General features: G+C 54.2%; 1 protein-coding gene and 1 long non-coding RNA gene across 2 annotated transcripts in view; one reads left to right on the top strand and one right to left on the bottom strand.

Moving 5' to 3' along the window:
* Window positions 1-1,204: 1,204 nt before the first annotated feature.
* The window catches only part of LOC128081117 (rho GTPase-activating protein 39-like), a 42,741-nt gene continuing 19,151 nt past the window's right edge, over window positions 1,205-24,794 (bottom strand). Inside the window, 9 exon segments of the mRNA XM_052684065.1 lie at window positions 1,205-3,786; window positions 4,190-4,359; window positions 4,808-4,899; window positions 6,203-6,402; window positions 7,600-7,673; window positions 11,644-11,733; window positions 12,563-13,109; window positions 15,161-16,469; window positions 23,019-23,417. Coding sequence (XP_052540025.1) covers window positions 3,592-3,786; window positions 4,190-4,359; window positions 4,808-4,899; window positions 6,203-6,402; window positions 7,600-7,673; window positions 11,644-11,733; window positions 12,563-13,109; window positions 15,161-16,469; window positions 23,019-23,417 — 3,076 coding nt within the window. The 3' untranslated portion in view covers window positions 1,205-3,591.
* On the top strand, window positions 8,704-10,438 carry LOC128081124 (uncharacterized). The gene is made up of 3 exons (XR_008207008.1): window positions 8,704-8,866; window positions 9,543-9,727; window positions 10,006-10,438. It is a non-coding gene; the product is annotated as an uncharacterized LOC128081124 (long non-coding RNA).

The raw sequence follows: 24,794 nt of genomic DNA, 5'->3' as shown, positions 1-24,794 counted from the left end.
TTTTACCATTCTCATGTGCAGATCCACAGGACACGATGGCAGAGATGATGAAAACCCCACTCCAGGCTCTGCACAAAAGCCATGCTGAAAACATCCAGAAATTCACCACCACCACCCAGAGCACCCAGCACTGCGAGGACGCTCATCCCTTGGGACACGTTCCCTTTCCTGGCAGGTGCCAGGTTTGCCTCTCTCCTGAGCACTGCAGCCAGGTGAGCTGCGTATGGCTGTCCGGCATGGGCTCCTGTTCTGCTGCTGGGAGCCAGGCACGGACACAGGGCTGTGCTGAGCCCAGCCCTGTAAAATGACGTTTTACACAGTGCAGTAAGAAGGCAGGCCAGGCAACGGCAGGGGGAGTCCAAGTCTCTGAGCCGGGGCTGATGCACTTGGTCTGTAGGCTTTCTTGATTTGGGCAGCGAGTCCATTTCACAGCAAAGCCACTCAGACATAAGGTTGCAGACATCTACCTAGGAAAGGGCCGTGTGAGGTTATGAACTATTGCTCTTCCTTCTGCTCTCGTCACTGAAGGCTCCAGGTCTCACCTGTCTCTGCTGCCAGCGAGGCTGGTGTGATCCTGGACTGCTGCGTGCCAGCCCCCATGGCTGTGCTTAAGGCACACGGCTTTTTCCCGGTGCCTCCAGAACTGCGATCACCTCCAGACCACCAACAGCACACAGGGTGAGTCTGGAGCACCAGCACCCTGCTCCCAGCTCCTTCCCGGGGTGGGGACGGAGGGAAGATCCACAAAGTCCCCCAGTCTGAACATAACGGTGCCCCAACCGGCCAGCTCAGCCCAATCACACCTCCAGCACCAGGACAGGCTCCTGCACACTGCCTGCAGTGCCCACGACCACTGGATTAAGGATATTAGTAGTGCATCCCCACCTTATCCTCTGAGTATCCACGTGTGCAGATACTGCCCATGAACTGCCTAATCCCTTTTTGACCCTGAAAGATTCTCAAACATCAGTGCCCCTGCGTGTCTTCCTCTGTTTGCTTGCACCTGTTCTCTCCCTCGTTTAACCAAATGCTCCATCACTGCTGCCTGAGCTTTAAGAACAACAGCAATAGCCCCAGCCTGGTTTTGAAGTGCTGGCGTCATGCTCATTCCCAAACATTATTCATGAATGCTGACATCCAGGCTGGAAATGCAGCTCCAGGCAGACACGGCCATGCTTTTTTACAAAAAAGAAAGACCAGGAACAACCATGGAGATTGTATTTATTATTATAACAGAGGAGAGGCTGCTTTACTGATTCGTATTTACAAATCTGTCAGCAAAGAAAGTAATATCCAGTGTAATTTATTAGCCTATTTTACAGCCCTGGCAAGAAGCATTTATGTGTAATAGCAGCAAATGCCTATGCTCTGATTGCCTGCTACAGCTAAGTGCAAGGGATAGCATGGATGGCCGGGGTGGTGGCTGGCTGCAGGCAGTGTGTCTGCAGCCCAGAGAAGGGGCAGGCAGCAGGCAGCAGGCCCAGCTCTTGTGGGGCTGGGATGCACAACCTGAGCCTGTTCAGTGATTGAAATGCTGGCAGAACACAGCAGAGCTGGTAACCACCTGCCTGCATTCCTGGGAATGCGGCCGCGCATCCGAAGCACGAGGAGGCTGGCATTTCTGAGGCCAAATAGAGCTGAACTGCTTGCAAGCACTGTGAAGGATGAGAGTGTAAAGCAGATCCTCACACAGCTGTGGGGTTTGCAGGCCCAGTCCTGATAAGGGAGCAAGGTTTCCTGGATCACAGAAGCATGGGGTACAAGAGGGATCGCAACCCTCGGGTAACATGAGCACAAACTGAACTGCCACTGTGGAGGTCTCTGAGCAGAGCTGTGCCCTGGAAACCCTGCTCAGAGAAGTTCAAATAGGCTCAGGGAACTCCCTGCACACGGTACCTTGTGCCCAAATGGCTCGGACTCAGACATCAATGTAAAACCTCCCTGCTGGGCTCTCACTTGCAACACAGAGGCGCTCCCAGGTCCCTGCATGAAAGGAAGGGGTTGCAGAAATGCAACCATGGACGCTACCAGCAGACGTAGCGTTGCATGAACAACACCAGCACACAGCTTCTGCAGCAGACCTGCCTCCAGCAGGAAAAACACTTCAAAGAAGAAGGAGAATGCCAGAATGTCACAGAATTGGAAACTGCTGCTTGCTAATAAGTATGCAACAGTATCGGGAGGCTGCGGGAAAATTTATGTGCTGCCTCTGAAAGACAGTGCCCCTGCTGTGCCTCACTTCTTGCTGGCACACAGAAAGTTGCAGGGGTTCAACTGCAGCAGAGAGGACACTGAGCCACCTGCCTGCACTGCTTCATGCAGGCTCCACCACACTGCAGCTGCTTGGACCATTTCCACTCTTCCCTTCTCTCTACCTTCTCTTAAGTCCTCTGCAACAACAGTAGGAGTTTGGTGGGGAGAACAGAGCTACCATAGCTGACACCCAGCAGAATCAGCATTTCACAGTACTGCTGGCTCTGCCTGGAAGAGCATCTCAGCACAGGGGCAATTCTCACCTACGGTGGTCTCCCCTCCTTTCTTTAGACCTGGCTGAACATGGAGGAGGGCAGAGCATCTGGTGCTCAGAGAAGGAGGTGCTGTGGGTGCTCTGAATACCTCTGGTTCTCAGCTGCTCTTCAGGAAAACTGGTATTGGCTTGTGAAGCATGTGCAATGAGGGCTGGCTGAAAGGAGCTGCGAAGCTGCTAGGGGTTACCTTCCCAGAGAACAAAGCCCACTGAGGGATACCAAGGATGTTACTGAATGTTCCTCTTCTCCCCAGGCCCCACAGTGTGAATGCTGCTGATTTAGCTCAGCACTGGGATAGCCCCAACGCTGACCTCATGCTGCTGTGCAGCTTTGAAGCTGCCTAAAGGAGAGGGTGAGGTGGATATTGTGCTGAGCCGGCCTGCCAGAGCTCCCAGGATCTCTGTCTGGCCACCCAGCAGCAGCAGCTCAGGCATCTCCTCTTCCAGGGCTGCAATATGCTTCTGCTGATCTTGGCAGCCCAAGGAATGCCTCTGCCTCAGTGACTCCCCTGCACCTTCACAGCCCTCTACCAGAACAACCTCACACCTTCAAACAAGTCTGCAGAGGTGGACTAAGCTGGCTCCACGGCAGTGAAGTTATCCCTAGTGAGGCAGCGTTTCCACCAGGACCAGAGGGAAACACTCGTGTCACAACGCAGGAGCGATGTCCTCCTACCTGAAGCCAACTCTGCCTTCAGAATGGAGATGGAGAGTCTCACCGTCCCGGGGTGCAGTGTCTCACGGATGTCACAGCTCCTTCAATGAGCAGCCAGTCCTGCAGCTCCAAGGAGGCCATTCCGCCTCTGACACACACAAGAAGGCCAAGAACCACCCCAGCATCTGGGCTGACACATCCAAGGACTTCCAGGTCCTACTGCTGAACATCCCAAGCCTTCCACGATTGTCTAGTCCTTGTCTTTGAGGTCTTAAGTTGGGAGATGCTTGGGGGTTAACCCAGGGTGTGATAACAGCAAGGACAACAGAAGAAGTATAAATGGAGGGGAGAAGACTTCAGGCACCCAATAACTCCCCAGAGCAACGTCCTGGACCCCAGGGCCAGCACCTCAGACCAGCCCTTTGATGAAGCTGGTGTCTAAGTGCACTATCAGCATGCGAAGAAAGGACATTTCCTTGCGTGTGTTCTCAAAGATAATGCGAGGGTCGTCAGACTGACAGCGCAGGCAGTTGGGGGCCATCACCATGGCCAGGTTGTTCACATCCATCTTTGTTCTGCCCACATTTGATGGCTGAGCAAAGATCTGCAAGTGGTAAGGAAAAGATGAGCTGGAGCGGCGGAAAAGGGCAAGGGACTCCAAACACGGGGCCTAAGAAGAGGTGCAAGGACAGCAGAGATGTGGCTCCCTGAAGGACAACACCCCAACCACCATGCATCCACAGGGAAAGAACACCATGCTCTGGCACAGCCGATGGTGCAGCAGCCTCTGCAGGCAGGGAACTTCCTGCAGATCCCAACCTGTCCCTGTTTGAGAACAGTCCCGTACCCCGCGAGGTCGGGAACGCCGTCACCCAGCAGAACTCCCTCCATTAATCCCACCTTAAACATGGGTGAGAGGCCCAACAGCCAGCTGATGGCACAGCACAGCTCTCCTGCTGCCCGGGCCACTTGCTGGTGGCAGAGAAGCAGATGGCTGGGCTGCCTACCTGCAGGAAGTGTATGAGGTAACACAGCACCAGTTTGTTGAGCTCCGGCAAAAGCTGCACCACGGCCACAGCAGCGTCAGGGTTCTCGTAGTTGCTGATACACTCTTTGTAGAACTCCTGGGGGATCACAGGCTCCTCCAGCTCCCGATACCACAGCTTGAGGAGAGAGGCTGGACAGAAAGAAGGGTGCATGAGAACAACTCTGGCTGCCTTCCTACCATGTTCAGAGACAAACCAGGCAGGCAGACAAAATGCCTCAGGAACCAGAAGGCAGATAAAGGATTCCGCACTTGTGCTGCTCCACCTTAGAGGGCAACTCAGAGATGCTGGAAGCAAAACTGCTGCTGCTGGTCTGCTCCCAGCTGCCCTGCATGCTGCCTGGCTTGCGCAGTCTCACTCTGACAGATCCTCCATCACCCCCAGTGCTTTCCCATGGACAGCATTTGGAAAAGCAGCAGAAAGGCCACACAAAAAAAAGCCAGTTGGTGAAGACAGCTCGCAGAGTACAGCAGTGTGTACCTGTCCCCAGACAGCAGCACGTATCCTGGGCTGCTCCTACACCCTCCCCTCTGCTCTGTACCATGGCTGATGCTGCACACGCACGTGGCATTACCTTACCTGGGATGTTGGGGTCACTGAGGCCGCTTGGAATTCTCCACTGATCCACCTGCAACTTCAGTGCATTGACTTCATCTATGTCTCCAGGTATCCTGCAAGCAAAGGCACAGCAAGGACACTTCAGAAGGCAAATGGTACATGGCAGTGTGCCTGGTGAGGCAGCTGGTCAGCAAACCATGCCTCCAAAAGTGCTTCTGGAGCACTGGGAAGAAGGGAGCACACACCAGCAGCAGCTACAGAAGCAGCTCGTCAGAAAGAATGCTTTTAGACACAGCTTTAAAATGCAGGCAGAAAAGCCACCCATCTCCTTCCCTCAGACATCAGCTGTAACTGTCCCCCCACCCCCAGCAGCACAGTCAGCCCAGAGATAAAAGCACCTCTGGCTAAATATGCCAAGATATCAGAAACTACTGCAAGGCGAAGTTGATTCTTTTGTGAGTTACCTTCAATTAAATTTAATAATTGAAAAAATAACACAAATCTTAAAACAAGCAAACAACAGAAGAAAACAACCAAATTCAGAGCCCCGCATTCATCATACGGATACTCTGTCTCTTGGAATCCTCACATGCTCATCCACAGCAGGACATCCTGAGCTGTGTGCATCATCAAGGCTGAAGCGCTGCATTTGATGAACTGCTTTTATCTGACAGTTTCTGTCATCCTTCTATAATTGCTTTCAGTCACTGGAGAGTACTGATTGGCATTGGTCTGCCTTTCAGCATGACCCGCTCAGGGAGATCCCACATGTGATAATTATCTGCAACCTCTCAAGTCTTAATTACCCACTGAATGCAGGAGAAAAGCAGCAAACCTACAAGTAGGGCATTGTATTAAGGTCAATGCAAGCTACTCTCTAGCAAAGCCCCGTTCTACAGCCTGCCTCCTGCAAGGGATGCTGCAGTCACAGCAGTGCTGTGCTGTGCTTTGCTCCCTGTCTGGTGCTGTCCTTCCCAGTCAGTTCAGACTTCCACCTACCAGGCAGCCCCTTCCTTTCCAGGGAGCACACACAGCACCAGTGGAGCACGTGGGGCTCACAGGGGAACAGACTTTCTCCAGAAGGGCGTGGGAAGCTCACACACCATGGCTGCAGATGCAGCTCCACCAGCAGCCTGAACTTTACCCTTCCCTGCATTGGCGGCCGCTGCTGTCTAACAGAAATTCAGTGCTGCGCTGTCACAAGCTCAAATCACATCTAGGGTTTCCCTTGTGACAATACATGCAAATGGGCTGATGCTACTTCACCACCCTGAGCCTGAGAAAGTTCACTGCTTTCTGTCTGGCAGTGTGCTCTTCCCAGGGAAGGGGAACCCCGCTGAGGTCAATCGTCATTTCTCAGCTTTCAGGACCGATGCTCAGGTGGATCAAAAGTAACACAGAACCCCACAAGCTCACCTGAAAATCCCTTCAGTCTGTTCTCCTCCCAGAGCCAGGACCTGCTGCGATAGCTGCGTCTGCACCCAGGGCAGCTTGTGGCCCGGGTACATGTCCTGCTGCCGCAGCATGATCTCCTCCAGAGAGCTGCCAAACAGCGACGGCGTCACGATGGCATTTCTGGCATGTGTGATCTCCTCCACTGTTGGCTTGCGGAGGCCCTGGGGACAGAGGAGAGCTGAGCACAGCCGTGGGCCGAGGGCTGCTCGCGTGTGTGCCGCCTCTGGGAGCCCCCCAGCAGCCCTGGCTCTGCACATGCTGTAACTGAGGGGAGCCAAGGCATTCAGCTCAAAACGAGCAAACAGCTGCTGCCTGCTGGCGGGGGGCAGCTTTGGAGTTTGGGGTGTTGCTGTAGGGGTTTGCATGCGGGAGCAAAGCCAGCTCCGCGGGAAGGGTGCAGGGCCGGTCTGTGCCTGGGCTGCAGCCAGGCCAGCAGAGGGCATGCGAACACCGGCCCCAGCTCAGGAGAGCGCCTGGTCGCAGGACAGCTGAGAAACAGCCCTGGGAGAGGAGAATTCCAGGTATGTTCAAGCCCAGGGCCTGGCTTTGGATCACCCTCAGAGGTGCTAAAGGGCTCTGAGAGGCGCACACAATAGAGCATCCAGCAGCTGTTCCTACTGAAGGACACTATGGAAGCAGCCGCCGATGCTCCCTAGGAGCTCCCACTGAGCCCATGGGAGCAGCAGCCCTTGGGGCACAACGTGTGACCCTACATCTCCTGCTCTGCCCCTCGGGAACAACAGCAGTGTCACCCCTCCCGAGGTATTCGAGCTATCTGCTCATTGTACATGGAGTCCAGATGGCAAGGACACCCCAGGGGGATTTGCAGAAATAAAAGACAACCGGATCTGGCTCAGAGGCCTGGGATGGACGGGCTGGGGCTGCATGCCAGCATTCACAGCTCTGTGCAGAGGAAAGGGAGGGGGGGGATTTCCAGAGCACAGGGGCCTGATCTGTACCAGGGATCTCTATTGTGTGACATCTTCAGCTGGAAATGCACGACTCTACAGTAAACCAGGTAGAAGAGCAGGCGCATGCAAGGTCTCAGGGTGCAAACGGAGATTCCCCAGCGATGGGCATTCCCTGCAGGTAGCTCCTATTGCCCTGGAGACTGGGAGCCATCAGCTTTATCCTCCAGGTCCCCAAGGCCGCAGCACAGCAGCAGCCTTCTCCCACACATCCATGGGGAGATGAGCCATCAGCCATGAGCCATGAGCAAGCCTCCTCCGCTCTCTATCTCTATTTTCCATCACTGAATCAGCAGTGGCCTCCGAGTGTCACAGGGCTGACACCTCTGGGACACGGAAAGCAGAGCGCTGCACGGCAGCCCGAGCCCCCAGCACCACACAGCCACTCACCTTCTTGCCCCCGGTGACGGCTACTTTCTGGAGTTTGCGGTAGCAGTACTTGGCATACGTGCTGATGGGCAGACCTGGCAGGAAGGAGAAAGGAGCTGTCAGCCCACAGCGCCGTGCTGCTGCCACGCCACAGCTCGGTGCAAAGCACCAGCACAGCAGTTTGCACTGGCGCAAACATCCACCCCCATTGTGTGCAGCCTGTTCTGCAGGCAGGGCAGAGGCTGCTGAAACTTCCCATAGAGCACGCCGAGCCCTCCTGGCCCCACAGCCCCATGGCAGGTGGTGTCAGTGCAAGTTGGTGCTCGGGCTCTGAGGGATCTGACCAGTGACTCAAGGCTCGCAGCTCTGCACCTCACAGCCCTGCACAACAGTCTGACCCCTGACTCAGTGCCCAGCATAGGCACACACGTAAGCATGAGTCCCCATTCCCCGCCGCATGGCAGAAGCTGTGGGGCTCACAGGCACAGGGCTGGGAATCCGAATGATGCATGAGCTTCACAATGAGCACGCAGAGCCAGCCTCTTGCCAGGAAAGATTTCAAGTGTTTTAAACAAATTGTTTATGATTCAAACACTGGGATAGTGAGAGAGGCAGCGGTGTGCCAGGCCCAGAGAGCCAGCATCAGCACCTTCTGAATGAAGGCAGCGAGGGAAGGCGCAGGAATGCACCGGGTTCTCTCTCAGCTTCCCAAGGGCCTGCAGGAAGCTCCCCTGCTCTCCTGGTTGCAGCCTCCTCCAGCGCAGCCTTCAAACATGTGAGGTGTGCTCTGTGAGGCTGACCTGGTGCACCGGAGCCCGGCGGTGTCACCTTCTGCAAGAAGGGCTGCTCTTGTGCTTGGTTCAGCTCTGAGGGCAGCAGAGCCAGGATTCACAGAGCTAATCCCCCTGTGACACCAAGAGAAATATTTGCACTGACAGAGCAACTGATTGCTGGGAGAGTTTTTCCAAAACTGTTGGCCTTGTGTTCTTTTCCGAGTCAAACCCAAATCGCTCGCTGAAAGCACTGAATAGATCTGCCCTATTTGATTCCCTGCCAGGCTTAAAGCTTGCAACAGAGTTCAAAATACGTGTGGCTTTTAAAATCTGCATTCTGGTCAGATGCTGCTAATTTCAGAGCAGCCTTTCAAGAGCTCTGTAGCTTAGGTAAGCTGGTCAGGATCCTAGAGTTCCTCAAATGCTCTCGATGCAGGAAGAGGACAAGCTTCCCCAGCAGAGCAACACGTCCCTCTGCGCTGGAGGAGACACAACAGGTCCTGCAGGCACGTCAGGTGAAGCTCGCTTTCTGCTTTCCCAGGGACTCCGAGGGAAAGGCCCGAACCCCAGCTGGCACTGCCTGTGCTGCACGCCGTGCTCCAGCCAGCTCACACTGCGCCCCCCAGGCCCTGCAGCCACATTCCTGCCCGTCCCCACTCCCATCCCCGGCCAATGGCCGCAGCCAGGACAGGTGGCCTCGGCCTGGCAGGGCTGCCACGGGGTAATTCCACTTCTGTGAGCGCGCGGCGGGCCGATGGAATCCATGCTGAGCTGCCATTTCCTGTGGTCCCGCAGCAGCTCCGCGAGCTCAGGAACAGAAGACTCCTCACAACCCACATAGTGAAAAACAGTTTGCAAAGGAAAATATTTTTCCATGCGCTGGTCTAAAAACATATGCAGAGAGCTTCTTGAAGAACCTCTCCTTTTATAACAAGTTAAAACCCATGCAAGGCACACGGGGGAACATACCTTCTGGAACACACTCTCCTGCCAAAAAACGTCTTAAAAATGCAGCAAACAACACGGATGGGAGCCCAGCCCTGGACACGTACTTTCACACAGCAGAAGCCATTGTGTTTGTGTGCCCAGCACTGCACCCTCACCAGATCCTTCTGCACCTTTAGTTTTCACAGCCCTGCAGACCCCGTGCCAGCACCAAGCTGGCAGCTCATTATCTGCCTCTTTGTACAGCTCACAGCGAAGGCCAGCAAACATTCCTGCGGGATCAGGAGACAATCGTCCTTGTGAAAGCAGATCATTTATTTCTACTCATTCTTCTGCCTCTCAATGGGTTACTGAGCCGTGAAAGGATCTTGCACCACCTCCATACCTCATCTACCCACAGAGAATTAGGCTGGAAGACCAAGACTGCATAGGTAAGCGTGGGAAACTTCACAGAATTTCTTTGGGTGCCTGTCAGATGCTAAATGTTTGATCACCCTCCTGTTTGCTTACGAGCTCAAAGGGTATGGGGGGGAATCACGGCTCTGACTGCACTTTTCTCTGAAAGACATACAACATATCTTTGCATATATCACCAAATTCTGTTTGAAGACACTACATTTAACTTCCTTATAGATTTCTCTGTTAAATTGTTGCTAAATTGCCAAGCGTCCAAGTATCTCATGGCTACTAATTAACTTCCCAAAACAAGCCTGCTGCTTCAGGAACCTCACAAGGAAGGCAGATGGGGCTGGTGGAGCAGACAGAGGGACCCCAAGGAACAGCACGGACAGCCCAGCACTTCCAGCAGGATTGTCCCGACTGAGCTGCAGCTCCTCCGGGCTCCCTCCAGAAGAAAGCCTCCCACTGCTGTCATTTGTGGAACGCTGTGTCCAGCCCTGCCCTGCGTGCCTCCTGTGCTGCACTTTGCACTCTGTGCCTGCGGGCAGCAGGTCAGCCATCCTAAAACCCCACTTCACTCCCAGAGCGGGTCTTCTGTTTTGCAATGAAGCGGGCAGAGTCCTGCGAAGGGAGCAGCACGTGGGCTATCATCAGAGCCCCAGTGAAGGCCACGAAAGCATTTCTGATTTTCAAGTGCTTCTTTCTGCAGACAATAAAGTTTCCTTGGTGTGCTGTTTGAGTACTAGTTCTTACCTATGTGTTTTAGTAAAAACTACCTCTATCTTCGTCCTAAACCCAAGCCCTGCACACAGCACAGGGGGAATTTCACAGCAGCGCCTGCTCAGCCCGCAGGTGGAGCACGCTCTGTGCAGGGCTGCCCTATAGGATACCAAAGTCCCTCTAACAGCAGCACCATGACTTTTCAAAGGCTCGGAATGGGCTAAACTCTGCAGGGCCTGAAACAGGAGAGGAAAAAGCCACATTCCTCCCCTAAACGATGAGGCCATTTCAGGTCTCTGCTTCGAGTCCCACAGGAAGGCTGGTTGGCTCACACTGGGCAGCAGCTCTGAGCGGGGGCTGTGACCAAGGAGCAAGTTGGGCTGTCTGTCTCACCTGCAGGTGCCACCTGAGGGCAATCTCTGCAGCAGCGCAGCTGCCAGGTCCCCACTGATGCATCTGCATGCTGGAGCCAGGCTGGAAGCAGCATCCAGCTCCCCAAAATGAGAGACAGTGAAGCTGCCATAAACAAACTGCTGCCTGACATGAATGCACAGATTTGGCTCCAGTTTCCTAGAAACAACATAAAAACTTGAACAGACTCAGTCTGGGAAGATTTTAGGCCCGACAAAGTATTATCTGCTCTCCTACAGGCAGCAGTAAAACACTTGTCTGGAGTAATATGTGAGCTCTTGTCCATTCAGCACAGATGTTATTCGCGCTCTGGCTGCAAGAGCAGAGGGACTGCCCAGTCCAGGAAGCGTGGGCAAGGGTACACCTGTACTTGGGCAAGGCAGAGCTCTTCACCAGAGGTCAGTGTCCCTGTGAAGGTCCTTGGGTTGAGTGGTGGCTTTCAAAGTCCATAGCAACACTGAAACAGGTTCTGGCTGTGTGCTGGCTGGTGTGGCTTCTAACACTGAATGTGCCTAGAGAAGTCTGTGCCACGTGCAGATGATCTGAAGGACAGCCCAGGTCTGCAGCCAACTTAAAATCGCTGTTCAGTGAATGAAAGGGTTCCCACTGCCACCATGGGCACCCACACCCACCCTACCCACCCGCATCGCTCCCTTCTGCCCGTGCTCCAGCCAGACCCCGCACAAAGCCCTGCAGCAAAACTTCCTAAATATAGGCCTATACACTCAAACAAATGATCTGATTTTCAGCAGAGCTCAGCAATCAAGTGCATCTGAAGTCAGTGGAGCCCTCTGTCTTGCTCCCTGCCTCCCTTTACCTTCCTCCTCGGTGTTTTGTTTCCTCTTTTTCCTGGATTTTGAATTCTTCTTGTTCTTCAGATCCACAAGCTCCTTGATACGCTGCGCAACTGAAAAGTCAAAGCACCATTACGTGAGCAACAGAGGAGACCAAATGCTCCCTGTCCTCCGCTGTTTCAGTGCGGTGCAATTAATACTGTGGCATGACAAAATCCCAAAGGCCAGCAGTGCCCACAGACAGCAACGAAAGCAGCCAGCCCAGCTCCAGGACAAGGAAAGTCTGCTCAGGGTCCTGTAGCACAGCCAGCCCCGAACGCGCCCTCTGAGGGGCCCAGGACATCACTCAGCTTCTCTGAATGGCCACGCAGTTGAGAAGGGGCTCCAGGCAGCAAACCGATACCTAAATAAACTCATTGCCCAAATATCCAAATAGCAGAAGCAATAACCCACTAAAATAGTTCAGATTACTACCCCCAATGCCTGGATCCCGGTGCTGGCAGGAAGGGATTTTGTTCCAGGAATAAGCATAGCTGCAAGGGGTGGTTTTGAGGGAGAATCCTCAAGAAAACCCTAACAAATGTGCACATCGAGCACTGCAGCACTGCTGCCCCCAGGACCCAGATGTGCTTTGGGCAGAATCTCTGCACCTGCTCTGAGGATTCATGGGAGGCACAAACCTACGTCTGCAGCCCCTAGAGGGAATAAGTGTTCTGGATTTTTGAGACTGGGCAAGTCACAAGCACTGCTGAAACAGTCACAAATCAACCAATAAATGCCCTCAAGGGAGATGAGCTGATGGCAGTTTCCTCCTGCCAAGGAAGGACGGACTCCCCTGGCAGGCGGTGCTGGGGAGCAAGGCTCTGGCTGTGACTACCTGCTTACTGCCTATTTCTTACACAAAACCCACCAGGGCGCTGCTGGTGCGTGTGAGGCACTTACTGTTTTCATCACTGTCCAGGTGGCGATAGATGTAACCTTCCAGATAGGACTGGAATTTGGGCGATGGGGAGAAAAAGGCCAGACTGATGGCCATCAGTTCCCAGCCCCACGCCAGGCTTCGGAAGCAGGTGTTGTCTGTTGTCTGCCGGATCAGCTGTATGTACAGCTCGTCCCGTAAACCTTGCATGCTCCAGCACTTGGTGACCGTGACCAACGCCACGTGATTGCGGTCCATGCGAGTCTGGCGATCTCCCATGTAGCTCTGCACCAGTTTGAACATCTCGCACGCCTCTTTTTTGATGGTGCGGTTGCTTGTGATGAGCATCGGCTTTTTGATAGAGCCGCCGTTCCACGACAGCATGTTGGAGATGGAGATCCTGCGGCGGAAGATGCCCTGAGTGTGCATGTTCAGGTTTTTAGAAGCCCAGTCTGCCATGCTGCTCTGGGAGATGGGCTTCCGCAGGGTGTTGTAAGAGAAATGGTATCCCAGACAGCTGCCCGGCTGCCCGCTGCTCTCCTGCTTGGGGTCCAACTCTATTGCCCCGGGCTGCAAAGGAGAAAAGACGTGTTAAAAGCAGCTTAGCTGACTCCTAGCCCCGATAGTAAAATTCACAACAGTGTGTCATGGGGCTACCAGCAACTGCAAAGCAGCGCATCTGTACAAAACACGGCTTTGTGCTGTTTGTTGCTGACAAGTGCAGATCTGCAAGAGCCAGGCTGGCACGTTCACAGGCTGACACCATCCCCAAAGGCAGCACCGGGGCACAGAGGAATAGGGCTGCTTGTCCAAGCTGTCCCAGAGCTGCCGGGAGCAGTGCAGGCAGGAGCTGGGCCGGCTCCTCAGGCACCAGGCACACACCAAGGAGCCAGGGGCCCCCACTCTTCACCACCAGCCACCCCAGAGCTCATGTGCTCCATGTACGAATCCACCCACCACAAGCACACGGGGCATGCAGCCAAGACAAAGGGCTTCTTTCCCCCCAGACACTGTGTGCAATCTCACATGCAGCACTTGCCCAGCCTTCTTCCCCAGCCATCTCTAAGGATAACTACATAATTAGAGCTCTGGTATCACTGATCCCAAGAAAATTACAGTTAATAACTACTTGTGAGAAAAATACACTCATTCTGCCAGTCTCGAATTCAGTTCTGGATGGAAGCAGCAGCCTGGGACACACGCTGAACTCAGACACCCAGCAAGCTGATAGAGGAAACAGACTGTTTTCTTCAACCTCCCATTCCCACCTACAGCCACTAAGTGCTCAGCAGCCCACAGCGCGCACTGCGTTCTCCAAGGAGATCTCTGGTGAGAAGGAAAAAGCCAACCAAGATGATCTTGTGGTTTTTGGTTTCAAAAAGAAGACTAAGAAACAGAAATCACGTAACGACCCAGCAAAGGCCGTCAGTCAGCCCCAAAACACATCGCTTCTGACACACACAGGGCACTTCCCTTCTCTGTATGGTGCATCACGGACACACCATGCTCAGCTCTGCCCTGGCCCTGTACCAAAAGTCACACCTCCCAGCTCATCAGAGCAACCTGAAACAGGCAGGGAGCTTCACTAAGTTTCCTCAAGGAAGGCCAAGGACTAACAAATAGGAGCAGATACAGAAGAGGGTGCAAATGGAGCTGCCTGCTGTGCGGGGCTGACCACTGCATCCCACCGGAGAGCTTCAGGCCTGGGCTGCACAGCAGTGATGTGACAGAGGAGAAAGCAAAGGGAGAAAGCACCAAGGCTGCACTGGATGTGAGGTGACTTCAGTGGAAATTAAATCTGAAATTAAAATTGTGTGCCATGAGGGTCCTCCAAATCCAAACAGGAAGGAAGATGGCAAACTAAATCCTGCCATAGTGCTGTGTGGTGAAGAACAATGCACCAGCCATGCAGGCACACAGCTGGGCTCTAAAATAGCCACTTCCAATAAAAAGATGCTGGGGACACATCAGCAGTTTTCTGAACACCTCAACTCAATGCTGAGGAGTGATCAGAAGGGAGAACAGAACGTAAGGAACCACCACAAATGGATGAGGGTGAAAAAGACAAAATGCTGTCAAGCTGCTGTGCAAATCCTACCCCTGCATCCCATTCCCCACCAATCCTGGGCACCGCAGCTCAGACAGGATACACGAGGGCAAAGGCTACCGAAGAAGATATGAGGACCACTAAAACTGCAGGCAGTAGACCTACAACAATGAACAAACGCCTTTTAACAGGGGACATAAGTTGCACCACTGGCACTGCTGCCACAGGATGCTGCATGTTAACCCCCTGGGCTGACCCATCCGCATCCTTCTGAGCTTTGACACCCTGCGATTCATCTTCAAGTTCTTTGACAAAGGGCAGAACAAAGCGTAATGGAGCTTCCCGGCCACAGTACAAACCACAGCAGCACAGAGGACCTGCTGCGGGCACACCAAGCCCTCCACCACCTCCTCTCCTCCCTGCCTACAAAGCCCTGCTGCTCCATGAGCTGCTTGCCGTCCTGCAGCCACACTGCTCAGTGTGCAGCACACACACTGACCCCCGCCGCAGCCCAGGCTCAGCACCACGACGCTCCAGAGACACACAGGTTAACCTGGGGCAGACGGGGAGGTACCTGGGAGGAGCGCCGCGTGGCACCTGATGAAGCCAAGCTGGTCCGGCTGGTCACATTCTTTTCCAAAGAATCCACTTTCTCAAAAGTCCTCTTCTGCCGCACTGTGTCCTGCAGAGCAGCCACGTCGCTGGGGAAGCCGCCCCTGCTCTCCAGGCCCTGTCTGTACAGAGACCTATTACTGGCCGAGATGTCATCCCTCGAGCTCCGGTTGATGCACTTTTTCAGGTGGTCGGACTGGAATCGGACTTTGCCGCTCTCTGCAGGGATGCCGCTCTCCAAACTTTGAGCATCAAGGCTGGCTTTGCTTCCCCGGCAGGCTGCTGACCTGCCCACCACAGCACGCATCTCAGCAATGAGCTTGTCATTCAACGCCGTGAGCTCGCTGCTGCTGCCCACAGAGCCGGGCCGCCCCTGACCTGCGCCTTGCCTCCTTCCTTTCCTTTTTCTCAAGCTTGGAGAAGGGCCGGTTGAATAACCGGAATCCTGATGGCTTATAGCAGTTGGGTACTCTTGAGTTTGCAGGCTGTTCTGCCGACTGTGGTGGGCTTCTATGCTCTTGAGAACGTTGGCTTCCAAGATCCTCCAAGACTGCTTGAAGCTGTCCTTTGATGCCAGCTGACCAGGCAGTTTAGTAGAGGCATCGGCTGTCGCAGCGGCCGAGTGGGAGAGTTTGGAAGACTGGTCAACGTTGACCATGTGTTTGATGTATTCTCTGCCAGCTGGGCTGTACTCAGTGGAAGAGGGATTTCTAGCATGTTTCTTTGCAGCTTGCTGCTGCTGCGCACTTGGATGCTGTAATAGTTTGGCTGGTTGCAGCTGCTTCTTCAAGCTATTGCTCGGCGACCTCGGTGGAGACATCCCACTCACACCGACGCTCTCAGTGTCCATATCTACTGGTGGCTCATCATAAATTGGGGACTCTAAAGATGGCTCATCGTATATAGGTGCAGGGGAGGCGTACTTGGGGGAGGCAGGCTGGGGGGTTCCTGTCTGGCTCCTTGGAGGAGTCTGAGAAGCTGGACCATTCATCAGCACCAGGCAAAACCCGCCGTTCTCCGTCTTTTTGATTTGCATAGACTGCTTTCCTTCTCCAGTGGGTGTCTGCTTTGTGGCTCCAGGGCTCTGGGACGCGGATTGAGGCTGCGCATATATGGCCGGTTTCGGAAGAGATTTCTGGCTGCTGCTCTCCGGAGCGCTCTGCAGATGAAGGGAACTGTTTGAAGAGCCTGGGACCTGCTTTAAACTGTTCACTTTGACCAACATGGCTGCTTTTGTACCTGGCAGAGGCTGCCAGTGGGTAGGAGTCTCCCTAAAGGAAGAAAGACACAAATGGAGAATTATTTAAGAATGTTATTAATTGAATTATCCTCTACTTCTGCCACACACCACAATGTTAGTGCCAGAGCACCTGGAGGTTCCCCAAGCTACATGGGCTTCTCATAGTTTTTTTTGGTTTTTTTTTCCTGGAGATCCCCTTCCTGAAATAACAACACATTGGTGCTACACACATGAGAAAAGTCTGAGTCACCGAAAGCAGAGGAGATGAAATAAGTTCTTCCTCCTGCAACCTGTTTGGCATCAGCAGCACCAAGACAGGAAGCAGCCCACTCTTCCAAAGGCTCATTAACTACAACAGCAGACAGAACGACCAGCTGAAGGCCAGTAAGCTTTTCTAAAGCACTCCAGCAGCTAGCAGAAAAATTACAGAACCACAGAATGGTTTGGGTTGGAAGGGACCTTAAAGAATACACAATTCCAACCCCACATCATGGGCAGAGACACCTCCCCACCGCATTAGGTTGCTCAGGGTCCCACCCAGCCTGGCCTTGAGAACCTCCAGCGATGGGCCCCACAGCTTCTCAGGGCAGCCTGTGCCTGTATAGTAGAGTATTTCTTCCTAACATGTAACCTAAATCTCCCTTGTTTTAGTTTAAAGCCGCTCCCCCTTCTCCTATTCATTACACTCCCTGCTTAGGAGTCCCTGTCCAACTTTCTTGTTGGCCCCTGTAGGCAATGAGCCTCAGTAAGGTCTCCCCAGAGCCTGCCCTTCTCCATGCTGAACAGCCCAGTGCTCCCAGCATTCCAGGAGGGGTGCTCTACAAATAACCCCACGTGCTCATTTACAGACTGTCAAACAATGATAAAAATCCTTCAAGAGCATAGTTGTTTTTCTAATCTAAGTTTGTAAATCCATGTTCATCTTACAGCAAAACCTATGAAGTCTACAGGAGGTGCTATGGGATGGACGTCTCCGGTTTACGGGATGTCTGGTTGATCAGGTAGATCCTTCCTGTACAGTCCAGACGTCCACAGACCTGGTTCCCTTGGCTCCACTCAGCTCTCAGGGCTGTGCAAACCTCTGCTGCCAGAGATGCTCAGTGCCTCGTGACGGCGCTCAGCATCAGCCACAACCCAGCAGGCTCCCTGCAGCCTCCCGGTCCCACAGGCGCGTTCTGCAGTGTAACATCACCCCGCTGCCGGGCAGCAGCTGCACTCAGTCTGTACCCATGAGCTCTGAGAAGGCAGAGAAAAGGCTGTGGAACCAGCCCGGCATTTCAGGTCTTAAATGGCACCGCCCTCCCCAGGAAAAGTGCCTTTGCATCTGGCCCTGTTTCCCACGCTCTGTCCACATATCCGCCCTCAGTTCCACTGGACCCCAGGTTGCACTGCCTGTGCACAGCAGGTGCTCCAGAACGCTTCAAAGCCATTTTTCCCTATCTGAGCCGTAACGCTTTCTCTCCACACCTCCCTGCCATCCTCCCCTCCATGCCCTGTGCGCAGGCACACAGACCCACCTCCTCCACATGCCTGCCCTCCTCCCCAGCCCCACGAGGCTCATCGGGACACCCCAATTCTCTGGGATGGAGGTGGCATTCACAGGGGGCCCTGCAGCCCACCACACACTGCTCCTTGCCTGAGCATCTTTCCTACATGCACTGCTAAAAACACAGCTGTTCCTAGAAGAGCTCCTGGACCAACCTGAAGAACCAGAGCAGCAACACTCGGTATGCTTTTAAATGAGAGCTCTGACACCCACCCATCCAACAGGGAGGAGGAGCTCCGCGCTTACACTGGACTGTAGCAGAAGCGGGCAGCCCCTCACTGCCCCAAGTCCTCCCCAGGGCAGGGGGGCAGCTGTCCCACCTCTCACCCAGCCTTCCCCTGCGGGAGGAATCGGAGTGTAAAACCGAACTCACAAAATTCAGCGCTGCCTCTGTCAGTCAGCTATGCTAAGCTATTCTTCACCTTCACAACAAAAGGCTGTGCAGTCCCCGGAGCTACACCTGGACAGAACAGCTTAGAGAAGAACCACCTGCACCTCCATCTAAACCATTTGTTTGGGTGAAAACTATGAAACCTCCAGAGTTGGCAGAGCACCAGCCCACTGCTCTCACTTCCACCTGCTAAAAGGGGATGACTTTAGTGTGCCCTCTGCGTTACGACCGCACAGCACAGCCGTGCAGGGGCTGCTGCCCCCGGCTCACTGTGGCTGTGGGTTGGGTGTTAGGACAGGATCAGACGGCCCAGCGTTTGCCCATTCCTGAAGCGTCCCTTGCTCAGCTCCCCTGGGACATCCCATGGACATGCTACACCATGGCCACCATGCTCCCACATGCCAGGAGCTTTGTATGGGAAGGTGCTGGAGAAGTGAAATTCTTAATTGTGTGCCATACGAGAGGTTACTAGTTCGATTTCAGACACAATGTGTCACCTCCAACCTCCCCGACAGCAATAAGACGCATGACTGTGGAGAGGATGAGGCTTTTCCAAAAAGGCTTTTCCATCACCATAAAAGAGCTGTTGGTTGCCCCAACCTCACCCCCAGATGCCAAGAAAATCAAGCAGAGGGGAACTGGGACTTCCTGACTTCCCAGCATGGAGAAAGGCTCAGCCTTGTTCTGCTGAGCAGCAGAAGCCCTGATGGGAAGAGGAGCCAGCAGTGGAGATGTCCTAGCACAGCCTGCTCTTAAGCCACCAGCATGAGACTCAGCTGCGTCCCCTGAGACGCTTCCTTCGAGGAATGCTTTCAAGCAGCTCCAATATAAACACCACAGCCTGGCGCTGGCTTTCCCAGCCCGCACCCAACTGCAGCAGCTCTTACCAGCCTCCAGCTTGCTCCTGCCCATTGTTTGCTCTTCCCTCCCAGCAGCCTGCAGAAGAGGCCCCACTCCTCAGCTCTGCCCTTTCCAGCAGCCATTTTCCTGGTGCCTTCAGAAAGGCAAATGAACAGGGATGCTGCACCCAGCAGCACTGCTGCTGCTGCCCACGGAGTCCATGCTGACATGGGGATGGAGAATGGCACAGACCCACCCAGATCCACCTCTGCAGACACATGCAAGACCCGTGCACAGGTCCTGACTTAAGGCCAGCAGCATAAATGTGCCCAGAAACAAGCCCACATCAGCAAACTTGGAAGTGTTTCTTTTATCACAGAATCATAGAATGGTTTGGATTGCAAGGGATCTTTAAGATCACCTGTTTCCAACCCCCTGCTATAGGCAGGGACACCTCTCTCCAGCCCAGGTTGCTCACAGCCCATCCAGCCTGGCCTTCAGTGCTTCCAGGGAGGAAGCATCCACAACCTTGCTGGGCAAACCGTTCATTCCAGTGCCTCGCCACTCTCACAGTAAAGAATTTCCTCCTGAATCTGTCTAAATCAGTTATCTTCCAGTTTAAAACCATTTCCCCTTGTCCTGTCGCTTCATGCCCTTTTAAGAAGTCCCTCCCCAGCTTCCCTCTAGGCTCCTTCAGGTACTGGAAGGCTGCTGTAAGGTCTCCTCAAATCCTTCTCTTCTCCGTGCTGCAGAGCCCCAGCTCTCCCAGCCTGTCCTCACAGAGGAGGTGCTCCAGCCCTCCGCTCATCTCCATGGCCCTCCTCTGGACCTGCTCCCACAGCTCCACGTCCCTCTTGTGTCAGGGGCTCCAGAACTGGACGCAGTGCTCCAGGTGGGGTCTCAGCAGAGCAGAGCAGAGGGGCTGCACCTCCCTCGACCTGCTGGTCACACTTGTCTGGACGCAGCCCAGGACAGGTTGGCCTTCTGGGCTGCAATCACACATTGCTGGCTCATGCTGAATCTATTATCAGCCTCACTCCCAAATCTTTCTCCTCAGGGCTGCTCTCAAGCCGCTCTCTGCCCAACCTGTATCTGTGCTTGGGATTGCCCCAGCCCAGGTGCATGACCTTGCACTTGGCTCTGCTGAACTTCATGAGGTCGGCATGGGCCCACCTCTAAGTTCTTTAATGAAGATCTCAGCACTGGCATCACTTATGCTGGGGACTTGAGAGACACAGGCCTCTGATGAGGTACAGCAGGGACGTAAAGAGGCTGAGGGACCCTCACAGCCACCTCCATTGGCCTAATTCACTCCTGTGCCACATGTCCTCTCTGACCCTTCTCCCATGGCCCGTTAGCATGGTAAGCCTGAGTGCAGCCTGTCCCCACTGCTGGCCACGTGCCCTGTGTCTGAGCCCAGCTCTCTCCCCCGTGCCATAAGGAGCTCTGGCAAAACCCTGCACATGGTGGGTGGCTCACCAGACACTTCCAGAACGTTGCTGGCTGCTCTCAGACCCAGATTGGTCTCAGGCTGTGCAAGGGAACATTTTGAGAGCTTGGATATTGGAGATGGATAATAAAAGCAGAGCAAGAGCACAGAGCAGATACACCGCCCAGCCAGGATGGGGTTCCCAGTCCACCACCTCCTACTGGGATCTCCCAACAAACTCAGTTTCTCAGAGCAGTCGTTTCTCCAGCAGCACCCTTTTCAAGGCACGGGGAGCCATTTTCCCACAGTGACAGCAGCAAGTGAAAGCAGCTGCCATTTCCACACGGAGGTCAGCCTCCCAGCTGCCTGCGCAGTACTGGGCTGATCTCCAGATAGTCTGCTTTGAACTTGTGTGATGGGAGGGCAGGAAAAGCAGCAGGGCACGTAGGAGGAGGGACCGGTCATCAGCTGCGTGCACCGTTGTGGGAGCATCCCTGTTCCACTTGAGGTCGTGGAGAGCAGCGCTCAGATTTAGCAGCACTGGTAAGAGGCACGAGGGGAAGATTTAGCAGCACAACAGGCTGCTAGAATAGAAAAACCCTCAACCGCAAAGTTTCACTGAAAAAAAGGGCTAAATCTCTTCCCCCAGCTCTACACAGCAAGAGGCCCCTCTTGGGTATCAGGCTGGGCTCCTCCGGCCTCTCCATCTATCATGGGATGACAAACATAAAGGGAAGAAAAACAAATGGTCCGTGCTGCCGTTAGAGACATAAATGAAACGGTCTCGGGTGCAGGTACCTATAAAGATGTCAAATGCTACTAAGAACACTCAACATATTTGCCTTCTGTTTATACAGCTGTATTCCTGCCGAAGGAAGAAAGGACATGCTTGTGTTTGTCTTTGGAGAAAAATGCAGACAGCGGAGCTGACAAGCTTTCACTGCTGCTAGTCCAGACACCTTAGCGAGGGTACCAGATCCCACCTGGGAGCCTTTGCCTTGGGCTCAGCTCCTCACTCACCGTTTTGTAAGCTAGAAAAACACAAGTCTCTCCTAAGCTTTCAGATTTGGGTAGGGCAAGTGTTTTCCACGCCAAAACAAGGCATGCTAACGCTTGCTTGCAAATAGCAGTGTCTACATGTGATGGCTGTGCAGGGAAACAACACCTGATCTCCTACCACAAAAACATCTGTAAGCAGCTGCCACTGGCTTAATAGTGGAAAAGTGACACAAGACCAAGCAGACTGCCAGCTCCCAAACAAGCTGAGCACCTTCCCCAGCACTGGCCCTGAAGCAGGAGTCACTGCAGAGGTCAAAGTCACAGGCTCTTTCTTGTGCATCAGCAGATCTTCAGTGAACACACAGGCACCTTGCATGGAGCAGCAGGCAAGGGATGAACCTCAGCTCACAGCTCTCCAGAGCAGGTATTCTCCAGAATTGCCACCTACAAGGTTTTCACCATTTTGGTTTTCTCACTGCTTCTCTCCAGCACCACATACACAGCGATGTGACCTTGATCCCCAAAGCAAGTTGTGAAAGATGCCTGGCCTGACACATCACCCTGTCCAAATGCTGCAGGAGGAAAGCAGGGACAAGGGGTGACAGGAGTGTCGGGCTCACTCAAGCACTGCTCCAGGCCTTGGGTGAATCACTTTTCCTGAGTGTGACTCAGCAGCACCCACTGCACAGCCTTCCCTGCTGCTTGCACCACGTTCTCGATGGCAGGACGATGCAGACAGGGCACAGAGGAGGCAGGCCGTCCCGGCACAGACCAGGGAGGGAATGCTTTTGTGCAGCTGAGGCTGGCAAAGTTTCAATATGAAAAAATCTTGATTGTTGTCAGACTGGTTTGACAGTCAAACCAAATAGCATCCCGTTATTGTTCTTTTGTTGCAGGGTTGATACAAGAAAGTAGCTGAGCTCTGTCCCCTGCAGACCACTCTGCCTTGGCTGCTCACAGCTTGGCCAGGGTGGAGGGGGCTGCAGTGGACGGAGCACAGATGCTTGCTTGTACCAACAAGGGAAAAAGCAAAGCAGCTCACCCAAATCCCTGGCCAGCCCAGCAAAGCTGACCATGTGCCATCACCACATCCCACAGAGCTCCCATCACAGCAGTGAGCAGCCTTGCCTGTCCCCTCTTGTCCTGCTGGGTATAAAGGGCTGCAGAGCAGCGATCATCTGTTGATCTTCATGGCACCCCACAAAAATGTGGATGCTCAAGTATTCCTGCAGCAGCAGGAAGGGGACGGCTTTACTTGGGACAAGGAGGGCAGGTGAGTGCCACCTGGCAGTGCTTTGCCCCAGCACTGCACTCTCCTGGGCACAGGCTGCGCATCGGTCCCTGCCCTCCTAAATACAAACCAAAGCTCTCCTACCTGCCCGTGTCCGGCCTCTTGTCGGTGGCACAGTCCCCTTTGCTCCTCTCCATCTCCTGCAGCAGGGCTGTGGGGATGGGGGTGCTCCTGCCCTCGCTGCCGCTGCTGCCCCGGTGCTGCCGGCCCCGGCAGTCGGGCTGGGAGCTGTGCTTCATGGCCTGGAGCTGTGCCAGGGGCACGATGTCGCAGCCCTGGGGCCGGTGCCACACCGTCTGCCGCGTGATGGCATTGTAATAGTAGAAGCGGTTGTTGTTGTGGTCGAAGAGCTCCCACCACTGCTTCTGGTCCGACTGGCGCACCTTCAGGTTGGGGGGGGGCTCCCAGCCGCACTCCCCTGTGGTCAGGTTGACGTACATCCGCTCCTGGGAGCGGGGCTCAATGATCTCCACCCAGTCCGAGCTGTGGGGAACGAGAGCCACGTTAGTGTGGGCAAGGAGGGGGTCGGGGAGAGAGGGGATGGGGGGCAGCGCTCACCCGCGCTGATAAAACAAGCCGAGCACTGGTGAGACCATGGGAAGTCAAAGGATAAACATGGAGCAACACAGATAAGTGTTTTGTGGGGTCTGGCCTTCTTTCCCCTAAGTGACTGCCCCTGTGCCACAGCTCGAGGGTGGGAAGCACCCTAAACATCCCTAAACAGCCCAATGGAACCGATGGGCGCAGAAGGAACGAATCAGTGACTGCTGATATTGAGGGCACCGCAAACTGCACAGGGGTGTTATCCATAACAACAGCAGCAAAGAGGAAAAGGAGGGCAGCAGAAGAGCCCAGCAGTGTTGGCAGGAGAAATCCCAGGAGACAGCAATGAAGACAGGATAAGGAAATGGAAAAGCGGGGCTGATGGGCAGCCAGAGTGCCCAAAACCATCATGGTGTGACAGAGCTCAGCTGGGCACAGCCAGAAGGGGACTCAGAAGGGGAATCAGACCCACATTTGTGGGCAGCTCATGGCAGGAGCTGCTGGGAGCCGCGGGCCCAGCATGCCACTGCTGAGAGAGGAAGGCAGCCATGGAGCAGCACAGCACAGCCACGGCACCGCAGGAACGTGGCTCAGGCAGAGGTGGCGGGAGGAGGGAGGCCATCGCACAGCGTTGGCTTGGCAGAACAGAAGGCGCCCTGCGGGACATGGCAGAGCAATGGAGCTGTAACATTTGAGAGCACGAAGGTTGGGATCTGTTTTGCCAGCAAGAGGATTAGCAAAGATGTGAGGCGCCGACCAGCCCTACCAGCACTGCTGCTCCTCGGGAGGGAGGAGAGGTCAGCTATTTTCTGTTAAGTGCAAGCTATTGAAAATAACGAATTCTTCTCATGGCACTCGGCCATGACCGAGTGTGTGTTGCTAACTATAGTCTTCCGTTTTAACAGGCCCACATTTATCTCTGCATGCAAAGACACGTAAGTGGACGCCTTTAGTTGGTGACCTCTTTGCTCGCCGTACATTTGGGGCTGAGGATTATCGAGTTGGAGCTTAATGAGGCAAAAATCTGCACAGAACACATTGAAATGCCGAAGAGTTTGGTACAATCACAATCACACGTAAAGGAAGAGAAGGAAAGGCAAGGAGCACATTCCTGGAGCAGGGCCAGCACCGGGCTGCCACACAAGTCTGGAACATAACATCAGGAACTCTGGAAAGACGTGATAAAGACAGGATTGGAGATAAAGTCGTAACTTGGACACAGAAATGGACTCAGACTCCCCACCACGAGAAGAAGTTGCCCCGGAACCATCCGAACGAGGCCTTGTCCCTGCCCACCCCACAGCAGGCCCCAGACGC

The sequence above is a fragment of the Tympanuchus pallidicinctus genome, unplaced genomic scaffold (genome assembly GCF_026119805.1).
Source record: "Tympanuchus pallidicinctus isolate F22 unplaced genomic scaffold, pur_lepc_1.0 scaffold20, whole genome shotgun sequence".
Taxonomy (NCBI): Eukaryota; Metazoa; Chordata; class Aves; order Galliformes; family Phasianidae; genus Tympanuchus; species Tympanuchus pallidicinctus.
The sequence above is the reverse complement of the archived record's forward strand: the minus strand, read 5'-3'. Positions and strand labels throughout refer to the sequence as shown.